This window comes from Cygnus atratus, chromosome 23, assembly GCF_013377495.2.
Source record: "Cygnus atratus isolate AKBS03 ecotype Queensland, Australia chromosome 23, CAtr_DNAZoo_HiC_assembly, whole genome shotgun sequence".
Lineage (NCBI taxonomy): Eukaryota > Metazoa > Chordata > Aves > Anseriformes > Anatidae > Cygnus > Cygnus atratus.
The window spans coordinates 7,637,673-7,650,368 of record NC_066384.1 but is presented as its reverse complement, the minus strand read 5'-3'; the positions used below and the strand labels follow the sequence as shown (position 1 = coordinate 7,650,368).

General features: G+C 42.6%; 1 protein-coding gene across 1 annotated transcript in view; it reads left to right on the top strand.

Moving 5' to 3' along the window:
• The first annotated feature begins 2,225 nt into the window (after positions 1-2,225).
• The window catches only part of RLF (RLF zinc finger), a 61,771-nt gene continuing 51,300 nt past the window's right edge, over positions 2,226-12,696 (top strand). The window contains exons 1-2 of the mRNA XM_035565121.2: positions 2,226-2,438; positions 7,345-7,499. Of these exons, the coding sequence (XP_035421014.1) occupies positions 2,226-2,438; positions 7,345-7,499 (368 nt within the window). The remainder of the gene's footprint in view (positions 2,439-7,344; positions 7,500-12,696) is intronic.

Below are 12,696 nucleotides of genomic sequence, written 5' to 3'. Positions count from 1 at the left end.
CCTCTTCCTCGTTGCCTTCATCCTGAAAGACCCCTGCCCGCGACCACCAGGCTACATTGTGCAGGCACAACCAGGAGGAGCTAAGGGCGGGGACTATGGAAATGAGTACTTGGAAGAGGTCCGCCTTTTCGGGGAAAATAATGAATATGTATTAGAGCTCATGTAATATGTAACAGTATTCACGTATAAAATTGTGAGAGACGACCGGGCAGGTGCGCACTTTTTGAGGGAAGCTATTCCCAGTGCACCCGGTGCACCCCAATAAAGTATACCTACTTTACAACCCTATGGCCGTGGAGTCTTTTCCGCGCGTCAACACCTGATTTCTCCCATTTCCTCATTGGCTGAGTACTAGAGGTTCACAACCTATTCAACACAATTCTATACCATATACATACAATTTAATTTGACCAACTGTTAATTTCTCTTTTTCCTTTTTTTTTCTTCTTCTCTCATGACTAGAGGGCCCGTGATTTTTGTTTTTACTGACTTCGTACTGCTTATCCTGTTTTTCTTAGCTATCTTCCTTATGACAGTGGGACCTTCCCCTTATCTGTATAACATATTCCCCACTGCTATGCCGCACAGACACTTTTGAATATGCAAGGTTAGTGGAATTTTCCCCTGCAGAAACACCTTCTGTTACAAAAACACAACTCTGTTTCTCACAGAAGTGGTCTGGCTAGTAAAGACAGATGCAAAGAAGGTGTTAAGAACCTCAGCCTTTTCCTTATCCTTAGTAGTCATGTTCCCCCCTGCATCTAGTAAAGAATGGAGATTCTCTTTGGCCCTCCTCTTGCCATTAATGTATTTATAAAAACATTTTTTGTTATCTTTGACCATAGCGGCCAGGTTGAGCTCATGCTGGGCTTTGGCCTTCCTGATTTTTTTCTTTGCATATCCTGGCAACTTCCTTGTACTCTCCCCGAGCTGCCTGTCCCTTCTTCCACTGGCCATAAACTCTCTTTTTTTCCTGGACGCTCATCAAAAGTTCCCTGTTGAGCCACGCCGGTCTTCTTCCCCTCTGGCGCATCTTATGGCACAGGGTGACAGCCTGCTCCTATACCTTGAAGACTTCCTTCCTGAGAAGCATCCAGCCTTCCTGAACCCCTCTGCCCTTCAGGACTTACTGCCAAGGGACACTCCCTACCAGTGTCCTGAACAATTCAAAGTCTGACCTCTGGAAGTGTACAAGGTAGTAGTTTTACTGATGGCCCTCCTGACTTCACCAAGAATAGAGAGAGGTGCTCCAGCCCCTCTGATCATCTTCGTGGCCCTCCTCTGGACCTGCTCTAAGAGGTCCACGTCTTTCTTACATTGCAGGCCCCAGAGCTAAACGCAGTTCTCCAAGTGGGGTCTCATGAGAACAGAGCTGAAGTGGAGAATCACCTCCCATTCCCTACTGGCCACGCTTCTTTTGATACAGCCCAGGATACTGTTGGCTTTCTGGGCTGCAAGCACACATTGCTGGCTACTCTCATCTAACTTGACGTTATTCCACAGTTCCACGATTTCTCTGCTGTAAGGAAAAGCTTTAGGTAAAAACTATTTGGCATTCCTATTGTTCCTGGATATTGGCTGGGCATGAGACCCTCAAGGGATTTCCTAAATTCATCAGTTTTCTGCTTCCAGTGAAGTGCTTTTAAACAGGAATTAAAACAAATACAATCTAGATTAAAAATTTGGCTCGCACCACTGCCCGTTATTATCTTTCAGATAATCTTACCCTGAAATTACCTAGCACTGGGCTATCTGCTTATGCTGCCTCTGGGGCCAGCAGCAGACATTTACAGCTCCTCTCGGCGACCTCCTCCCCAAACGCAGAGGAACGCCGGTGCCCACAGAGCTGCCAGCATACAACGGGCTGGCGTTGTACCCCCGTTTCCGAGCGGGGGAAGGGGAAGCGACAGACAGACAGAAGGGCCACGCGGATCGCCCGCACAACGGGCCGCTCGCGGGGCGGGGCGAGCCACGCGGACGCCTCAGGACGCGCGGCCCCGCCCCACGCGCGGGAGCCAGAGGCGCGCGGAAAGGCCCGGGGCGCTCGCTTGCTCGCCCCCTCCCCACCCCCCCCAGCGAGCCGAGCAGGCTCCCGTCGCGGCGCGTGACGTCAACCGATAGGAGGTGCCCGCCCTCCGCCTTATCGGCGCCCCGGCTTTCAGATCACGTGGACGGCGAGGGGCGTGTTCTATCACGTGCGCGTCACGTGACGCCGTCCCGGGACGATGAGGTCAGTGGCTGCGGATCACGTGATCCTTGCCTACGCGCTGTGGGGCTGGGTGCAGATGGCGGACGCTGAGGCCGAGGCGGCTCCGCGGCCCGAGATGCAGCGGCTCGTGGCGGCGCTCCGCGCCCGCCTCTGGCAGCTGCAGACGGAGCTCTGCGAGCAGGAGGTGTCGGAGGCTTCCTCCCGGGCATACTGCCGGGGCTTCTGCCAGGTACGGGCCGGGCAGCGGCGGGTCGCGGCGCGGTCCGCAGGCCGCCTGTGGAGCCGCGGGCCTGCCGCGCCGCGCGCCCAGCGCTGCCGGGGGCGTGGGGCCGCGGGCCCGGGGGGCTCCGCTCGCTTCCCCCGCAGCTGCCGTGGCGCAGCGCGGTGGCCGCGGCGGCGCGCGCTGCTGCCGCCCGGGGACGTGCGCGGTGTGTCTGGGGGCGCCGCGCTGCTACCGGGGCCGGGCTGGGCCCTTGGGCCGGGAGAGCCTCCGCGGGTGGGCTGTGGCAGCGCTTTGGGCCTGGGCAGCTTGTAGAGCCCTTCGGAGGTCCTTGCGAGTAAGCAAGCTCTCCCGGGCAGCTGGGCCGCGTGGCGTTTGCTCGGTGCGAGTTTGCTCAGGACCTAGACCTCAGATTTTCTGCTCTTTACCTAGCCTGGCATGGAAACTCCCCAGGCTTGGCTGAGCACTGCTATGGAGCAAGCAGCACTCAATGGCCTATGAAGGCCTGCGTTCAGTTTAAATCGCTAAATATGTTTATGGGTTCTGGTGACCTTGCCTAAATTTTTTTTTTTTTAATGTGACGGTGAATACCGATATGCAACTATCGGCAGTTTCTGAATCAAGCCACTAACTTACAGTTACAGAAGAATAATTGCACCTGATTATTAGTGATGGAGATGATTTATTCGTAAATAAATAATTTCAGTGGTTAATTGGTTATTGTTTCTCACACACCATCGTTTACTGTAAGCTCTAAGGTTAAATAATTAGGTTGTGTTAGAGAGCCTTTCCTGTTGAAACTGGAGAGATTATGTTCTTAAAAAAAGTTATGACCTAGTTTTCCCACACCTTAGTTGACACAGCCATTTGACATCTCTTTCTGAATAGTGAATAGCAAAATTCAGATGCTGTTTGTGACCAACAGTTTTACTGGTGCATTAGAGAGTGATAGTGTTCCATTTTTACATCCATAGGCTGTATACTTTGCCATACTCTTCTTTTGGGAGAATGTTTAGTTTATTATGCAACAGAAAGATTTGTTAGGTTTTGGAATTCTTGCTTTGCAAACTGCAGGATGCTGCTTATGCCTACTGCTGTGTGTCCCATGTCATGTATACTTTTAAGATTTCTGACCTTGCATTTCCATGGGACTCTATGATGTGTTACTTTTTCTTTGTTTCAGGTTTTGCTAAAATTATCTTCAATACTATTTATTACATCAGAGCATTGAAACAAATATTTGGCGAACACTGGGCACAGGTTGTCAAGATGATCAACACATATAGATACCTCGTCACCCAGATTAGATTGACTGGTGCAGATGAAGCTGTACAGGCACTTGATCAATGGAATAAAATGATAATGCTGGCTTTTATAATTAAAATACCTATAAAAAAGTGCACTTCTGTAGGTCTTTGTACTATAATTGAATGGTAATCTAACTTTTACGTCTTGGTTTCTCCTCCTAACTGAGGATGCTTGTGGATGTTGCACGGCGTTCTAGTGATAAAATTTTAAAAATAATCTAAGGTCGTCTCCCTCTAATTGAAACTGAATACAAAGTTAAGATGAGCTTTTTAACAGCTTGGAGAGTACCAAACTGAATACAAAGTTAAGATGAGCTTTTTAACAGCTTGGAGAGTACCATTGATATCTTATCGTAAGTTTATCATGCTACAGCAGATCTTGCCTAGAGAGAAACTCACTTTCATTGGTTTAAATATGATCTGGGAATGTAGCTGCGATGAGGGAAGGAAAAGAAATATTTTAGGACAACAAGAGATCTGCCATCCTGTGCATACATTTGTGTCGTGGTTCTGCAGGGTGCTGTGGAGGTTACTGAGGCTGTCAGAGCACGACACATTAATAGCTTTCTTACGCTTGGAGCTATCTGGATGCTGTGTTTTGCTACATAGAAATTTGTACTGTCATGTGCTGCTTGCATTCTGGGAGTGATATTGGATGACTATTTCCTCAGATACCTGCTTTTTGAGCAGGGGACTAAGGTGTTACTGTTCAGGATAACACAACTAAGAAACTCGTGGAGCCTAAGTAGTGAGTTGGCTCTACAACTTTACGTAGTACAAATGTGATGCGTTCTATGTTCAGATTATAGAGAACGTGTCTATTGCTGGAGCTCCGTAACAGTCAGCTAGTGTGAACAGTTTGTGTGTGTTTGAGGTTGCTCTGTCACAAATACGAAGAACACTTATCAGTAAGACAGAGCTTATAGGATCTGAAAGAATCTCATCTGCACTTATACAGCACCTATTGGCGTTCCAAAATTGTTAAAGGTGACATGGTTGAGGACTGTCAATTGTGATCAGGCATGTTTGAGAAGAGGTTGAATTCTTTTTGTCAAACAGATACTTAAAACAGTAACAAGAAGTTAGGCAACTTGGATGTTTAAATTAGTTCTGACCAAGAAATTGGATGCTACACAAGAAATGCGGATAAGCAGATATTCTAGCGTTTGAGAACATGGGAATCAATGCAGTACTGAGAACCTAGGCTGGTCTGTGGATTTTGCTGTAGTTGGTTACATGCAGCCCCTGTTTTTCTAACCTCACTCCCCAGTTAGATGGGCAATTGTCGTTGAAGAGGGAGAGTGCATAAAGTAGCTGTGCATTATTAACCGGACTTCAAATGTTTGAATAATCTCTTTGGATAATAAAATCAGGCTGTAAGGCAGTACCTGCTATTAAAATTGTTACTTGACTATTTGTTAAGCAAGTGTGTATAGTAAATGTTTGACAAGTTAAAACTTTTCCAGTTTAGTCTTGTGTATGGACTGCTGGGAAGAGTCCCCAGTGGACTACTGAAATTTCTATTATCTGTGAAATGACAGAAGAACTTTTAAGGGCTGCTGTGATATAGTTACTGCATTTTGCTTACTTATGAGTACACTAATAATAACGTTCAAAACTATGTATCTTTGAATTTCAAACTACTTAATAAGTCTTTTTACCTTGAATCTGTCTTGATTAATGCTGGTTTCAGTGTATATCTATTCAGGGAGAGCTTTCTGGTAATTGGCTACTCAAAGAAAAGCTAATTCTAGCTGATAAAGATAAGATTGCATTTAAGGAAGTGTACAGTGTGTTCTAGCAAAACTTATGTAAGTTTTTGGAAACGTTCTACCCCGTTTTATTGTCTGCATATGATCTAAATGTTTATCACAATTTTCAAGTACTAAATTGAGTATTTTTTTAATGGGTGTATTTTTAGGAAAGTGCAGAGATAGCTATATTCTATTTCTGCAGTCACTATAACGATAGGCTTGCTACTGGGTTTACTAAATAGATGATTTTACGATAGCCATCAATTACTTGAGTATCTCAGGGGATCACAGCTCGGCGGCCTTTGTAATTTAATGCTTTATATATGTTATATATAACTTGTCATGTTACCAAATCCTTTACAAGTTTGTTAGTGAAGCACTTAGACTGGTAACAAACTACTAGTAGTTTGTTGCTTCTGTTGAGCTTTATGCAGTGTTTAAGGATGGTTTCTGCAAACTTCCAGTCCTCCAACCCCCCACCTCTTGAAAATTATTACTAATGTGGGTTTGGATAGTTTGTACTTTTTATTCATTTAGGAGTTACATTACTGAATTCTAGGAGATTAATCTGCAAAACAGTTCTGATTTTTTTTTAATGATTCCTAGATGGTAATTTATAGACTTTTTTCATTAAAGATCACACATGGTTGTGCCAGTCATGTGGATGCCTGCAATTTTTTTTCTACCCTAGGACTAGTGCTGCATAGTTAGATCACTGACAGGCACTGTATAGTCAAAAAAAAAAAAAAAGTAGCATGTAGTCGGCTGCTTATTTCTTGCTGCTTTGAAAGCCTTAGAAGCTTGTCTGTTACAATGACTACATGTAATTTTAGTAAGCTCACTGTTAAGTGGTGTCTTCTTTCTAATCATAATCTGATATAATTAAATATTTGTTCAGGGTTTTAAAACAAATTGATTGGTTGTGTCAGAGGCCCAGCTTGAAATGATATGGTGGGGGCTGATATGACTTGATCATAGTCATGACAATTTGGCTTGTATCAAACTATACCATAGAGCACTCTGAACTTTTTCCATACAGTCTTGGCCCTAAGAGTTCCAAAAACAGTCTTTTTGCCTTTTTTTCTTCATTGCAGCTGGCCTTAATTTGCACCTTGTTTGAGTTAGGGAGGGTACAAGATGAAAGATGAATTGTAATTGGTAAGAACATGAGCTAAATAGTCCGGAGTTAAAGGGTGGCATGCCTACAGAGAAAGGATGTTACTTGTGAAGCAAGCTATTAGTAGAGCTTTGCTGTCCTTGGTCCAGTGCCCTGCCTGCTCTCAATATTACTTTATAACTGGTAAGAAAATAACATGGTGGTGATCAAAATTTTAAAAAGGTGGGGAGGTGTCATCCCTCTGCTATTTTTTTTAAGCTTATTTTTCTTGAAACTGGCTGGATTTTAGTTTGCTTCTTCAAAACTGCCTGGGTAGGGTAGGATTGCTCTGGTCAAGTACTAAAATCAAGGGTAATTTTGCATTTGGAAAATGACTGTGTAACAGTATGGTCTAGATGCCATATTTCTCTTCTAGTGTAACAGTGTGGTCTAGATGCCATATTTCTCTTCTAATGTTTTCATGTTTGTTGTAAGAGTAATATATGTATACTTAAAATGGTACAGCTGAGATCATGCTCTTAATTGCCTATTTGATTCTGCATTCTCATTAGTAATAAAGACACAAGTGTTCCAGATGTGGTTCTGTCTTCATGGCAGTTGTACAAAAGAAGCCCTCCTTTGCAGTATAAACTTCTCAGTTCCAAGTTATTCCGTTGTCTATTGTCGATTGCATATTGATGTTTGTGTTTTAGATAAGTTTATTATGAGAACTTTAATGATAACTCATTTTCTTTCAGACACTACTTCAGTATGCTGGCAGTCGGGGTGCGTCGGAACATGTTTTACCTTTTTTGGAAGTATATCGAATCTCCATCCAAAGCTTTGCTAATGCACGACCTTACTTGACTACAGAATGTGAAGATGTTCTTTTGGTACTTGGCAGGCTAGTGCTGTAAGTGTTAAGTTGATACACTAATGCTTTAAAATAAACATATATATATATATATATAACAGAACTGTACTTTGCAAATGAATGGGCAAGTTGATAAAATATGGAATAATACTTAATTTGACAACTGTTTAAGATTTATTGTCTAGTAAGTATCTTTAGTATTTTGTTAATCATTCTACAAAACTGTACCCAAGCATTTTGTAAACTAACCTGAACAAGTGGTAAGGCTTTGTTCTTCTGTACTTGGATAAATATGATGGTATTGGAAAGACTCTGTCCCATTGTAAATGTTCTGAAAATTACTTTTTTAATAGGAAAAGCTTAGTCTAGTCCACTAAACGGAAGTTTTAATGTTAGAGCTTCATGCGTGTATTAATAAACCTACATTGCTTGCTCTGCAATTGCTTCCTGTGTGTGTGCTCTCACCTGTAATGCAAAGTAGTTCTGAGCAGGTCCCTTTCTGAAAACAATAAGCTGTTTTGTATTTATGATAGACTAAGTTGGACATGTGGGCTGTTGCTGTGGGATAGCCACATGTAATTTAACCTGAGTTCTCTGATGAGTGTCTGTAGACAGGCGATTTAAAGCAGAACGATTCTTGGATCAAAGAGGAGAACTGTTTTACTTTTTTTTTGCGGTCCATCAGCAAAGTTGGGGTATCTTGTACTTCCTCGTAGCTGGTTTTAAATGTAGAGGTGCTATTCATGATTGTAAAAAGTGTAGCATAAGGTTGTTCAGAAATCATCAGTTACAGCCCTTAGCCTTGTCAGACCTTCCTTGGTAAGATTTCATTCAAAGGCAGGAAGGTGAAGACCCAGAACCTTGACTATAACAATAATAGCATAAGAGTAATTCTGTCAGTCTTTCAGTGAGTTAATTTTTCTCTTATCAGTAGCTGGTCTGCTTTGTGATTTGAAGTCCAGTGTCCTTTTTGAGAAGGGGTTTGCAATGAACTCCTTGATCATACACTTGTTTTGTAATATACTAACTTCATTTATGTCAGTATTTCATAACCAGGTATCTTCATATAATGCCTAGATCTTTTTTTCTGGAGTTAAGAGAAGATGTGAACTAGGAGTGATTTATGTTTTTTTTTCCTTCTGCCAATGAGAGAAAATGCATGAAATCAGAAAAAATGGAATCTGGAGGCTTAAACTGCTAAATCACTTGGCTGGTACCCAATACACTTTTTTTGCAAAATACCTTGATTGTTTTTGCAGACTGTCCCTTTATAGATAGTGTTCTCATCTTACTGTATTAATTACCTTGTGTATTCTTTTGGTTCCTATTCTAATTGTAAAAGTTTGTCTTTTGCTGTCCTTGTATGTAGAGTAATTCATGCTGGAGTAGTTTCTGTGTGTGTTTTTTTTGGGGGGGTGGTATGTGGCAGGAATCGTAGTTCTGTGTCAGAACTGCTTAACAGAATTGCTTTTCTCTCACCGAGGAAAAGTCAGAACGTTCTGCTTCTGCTGACGTGGTTTCTTCCATCTTCCAGTGTAAGGTACTTGTTTGTTGCGGCTTGTATATTGTGGTAGAAGAGAGTAGAGGCTGGAATCATCCATGTTGTTGCTGTGATTATACTTGAGAGGAATCTAAAGAATGAGAAACTCAATGAGCGAGATCATAGATAGCTAGGTATGCCATTTACCTCATTTTGAGCTCTCCTGTGGCATTTTTTAATATAAATTTCCAAGGGAGTGAGAGAGAAGGTAGGGTAGATTAAAGACAAAAAATTAAGTTGCATGGGTGAGGGAGAATATTAACTGGTTAGGGATGTGAAAGCATATTGTTCTGATGTGAGTAGGAGTTCTGGGAAGCAATTGGGATTACCCTCAGCTGTCATACATACAGATGTAATATAGAAGAGATATACATACAGAAAAAGATGTATCATACAGAAAAGATTCAGACTTGAACCCTGATAAGAAATAATACAAGTAAGCTTCCCATTTTAAAACAAAAGTGCTGTACTTACTATTGAAATCTTCCTTCCATTCCACCATCCCTCCTGGGTGAGGGAAAAGAACATCTTCCTCCTGACATCCTTTTCAGCTGGGTGAGCCAGCAGTGGCAAAACTTAGTATACTGTGGCTTTCCGTGCCACTTGACCAGCTTAGCTGTGTGTTCACAGTAAATGATGGGGGGCTTCTACATAATGTAGAAGCTATGCCCCCCATAAGAAATTCGATACTGATGCAGCGTGAGAACTTCTTGGTCTATCATCTAACCTTAGGATACACAAGGAAAGCTTGGAGTGGTAACTGTTCTTGTGGTTTGCAGATTTGTTAAATGTTGCAGATGCATTAAATAATTGAGAAGGAATGTTCTTGGTCGTGGCTGTGAAGGAACTTGGGTCAAACAGAACTCAGACTGCTTGTTTCCACAGCTGTAAAGAACATGTTTCTGCTCCTGACACTCTCAAACACTGTAGCGTATTCTACTTTTTTTCATGATTGCTGTGAAGGCACTGGTTTGAAAGGGAGTTTACCATTTCCTCATCTTCAAAAAGGTGTTTTATATATTTTTTTCTCTGCTCTAAGTAGTAAAATGGGAGTTGATTAGACCAGTGAGTCTAATGCATATTGCTCCCAGAAGGAAAGTCCTTGCTTCTCATAACACCTCTGTGAGGAGTCACATATGATAGTCATATCTTTGTATATTTAACAGAGCATTTCTAATAAACTGTTGTAATCTAACGCATTAACTCAAATTTATCACTCTGCTCTCTATCAAGAGTTAATCAAGCTCTCAACAAATGCGGGATAACTTCTGGCTACAGGTGAACTAGTACTGCTGAAAATCTGATGTATAATTAGTCATCTTTTTAACTCTAAGCAGCTTGAGATAAGAGAAGTTTTCTAATACAATTTAAAGATGAACACAATTCTGAAAGCTTCCAAAGTATTTTCAATTGCTCTTTAAATTCTTTAAATTTATATAAGTGGATGAGGTATAAAAGTGGTTACAGAATAATTGTTTACATATAATAGGGTTGGTTTTTTTTTTGCCTAGTTATTCTTTCCAGAATAAAGAAAGTGAAATCAAGAAGAGTTTTGACTTAAAAAGATATTCTGAAGTTGAATGCTAGAGACAGATGCTTTTTTTAATACCAGAAACATTCAGGCACCCATTAGTGTTTATTTGCAATAATTGTGATTAAATTTTGGAATTAATTTACATATAGGTAGATACTGTGGTGGTCCTCGCAGAGTAAGGTAGAAAGGCTTGACTTCATGAAGTGATCCTGGTATTTTGATTTGTGGTCTTACTTACGATACCTAAATTCCATTGAGATGCATGTAGTGTGTTTACATGGCAGGGTTTTGGTAGCGGGGGGCTACAGGGGTAACTTCTGTGAGAAGAATCCAGAAGCTACCCCATGTTAGATGGGGGCCAGTTTCCGCTGGCTCCAACGGGTCCCTGTCCCCACAGCTGGCCAGAGCTGAGTCGATAAGTGATGTTTGTACCTCTGGGACAGCATATTTAAGAAAGGGGAAAAAAAACTGCTGCACAGCAGCAGTGGGGGGAGAGAGAAACAGCCCTGCAGGCACCAAGGTCAGTGTAGAAGCAGGGCAGGAGATGCTGAAGTTCCCCTGCAGCCTGTGGAGAGGCCCCTGGTGGAGCAGGCTGTCCCCTTACAGCCTGTGGGTCCCATGTTGGAGCGGATCTCCACGCAGCAGCCCGTGGAGCAGGTGGATGTGGCCTGGAGGAAGCTGTAGCCTGTGGAGGACTGCTGCCAGAGCAGATTCTGGGCCAGAGCTGCAGCCCGTGGAGAGGGGACCATGCTAGGAGCAGGTGACTTGGCAGGAGCTGCTGCCCGTGGGGGACCCGTGTTGGAGCAGTTTACTCCTGATGGATGGACGCTGTGGTATGGACCCATATCTGGAGCAGTTCTTGAAGAGTTGCTGCCTGTGGGAAGCCCCTGCAGGATCAGTTCAGGAAGGACAGCATCCCGTGGACCCCATGTGGAACAGGGGCAGAGGGTGACTGAGAAAGAGCAGCAGAGATGTGCTATAGGATGACCACAACCTCTGCTCCCTGTTCCCCTGTGCTGCTCGAGGGGAGAAGGTTGAAGAGGGTGGATGGGTGGAAAGTGTTTCTAGTTTCTTTCCTTTGTTTCTCACTTCCCTAGCTTGCTAGTAATAGGTAATAAAGTTTACAAATCTCCCTTCTCTGAGTCTGTTTTGCCCATCACGATAATTGTTGAGCAATCTCCCTGTCCTTATCTCAACCCCTGAGCCCTTTGCATAGTATTTGCTCCCCCTTCAAGTTCAGAAGTTCAGAGTGAGAGAGCGGTTGTCATGAAGCTTGGCTGCCCACCTGAGTAAAATCATCACAGTGAAGATAGATACAGGATTTGGGGGATAGAAGTGCACACTGAAGTACTGTATGACAAAAACCCTTTTGTACGTTATTGGTTAGAAAACATGAAGTTGAGGAGAACCCCCAAACCCTTGTTCTTTAAAAATGCAAAGGAAAAAGAAGGTATTTAACCTTTGGTAGAGTAACAAGATGATACCATGCCTTTGAATTGCAGAGAGTAATGTTAGCTCAAAAGAATGATGCTAGGTTCTTTCTAAAGCCAAAGCTGTTTTGTTCAGTAGCAGTTGATTTCTTCTTTGGGAGGAATGGATGAGAACACAGAAGAGAAGTTACCAAAAGAATTACTCTGAATGGCCATTCCTCACTCTTGCTACTAAGGAAGGCTGGATGGTCTTTTTCTAGTTGAATGAGAGTCATTTTTTCTAACAAAATATTAAAGACAATCAACTTGATTTTCTTGGGGGGGGGGGAATCAGAAGTCTGTAATCAGAATATCCTGGACATTCTTGTGGTTCTGCTGTAAGCTGTTATATGTGGTAGTTGTACTCCTAGAGCTTCAGATTTCTCATTTGAGTCACTTCTGAATATGAGTCCTTCGTGTTGGGATTGTGAGGTAGACTTAGACTCAAAAGATTCCTTATTTTTTGATTCAACTCAGTCTTGTGTTACTACCTCAGACAATAATTTTGAGGTATAAGTTCAGCCCTCTTGTCTTCAGAGACCAACGTCTTTATGTATATACACAGTGCTTTGAAAGACTAGTTTCAGAATCTTCTTCACTGCCCAAGTAGCACCTAAAACCCTTAACTGCAAAAAAAAAATATATTTGTAAAACCTTGTTTTGCCTTTTTGTTTAACCCCTATATTTTTAAAT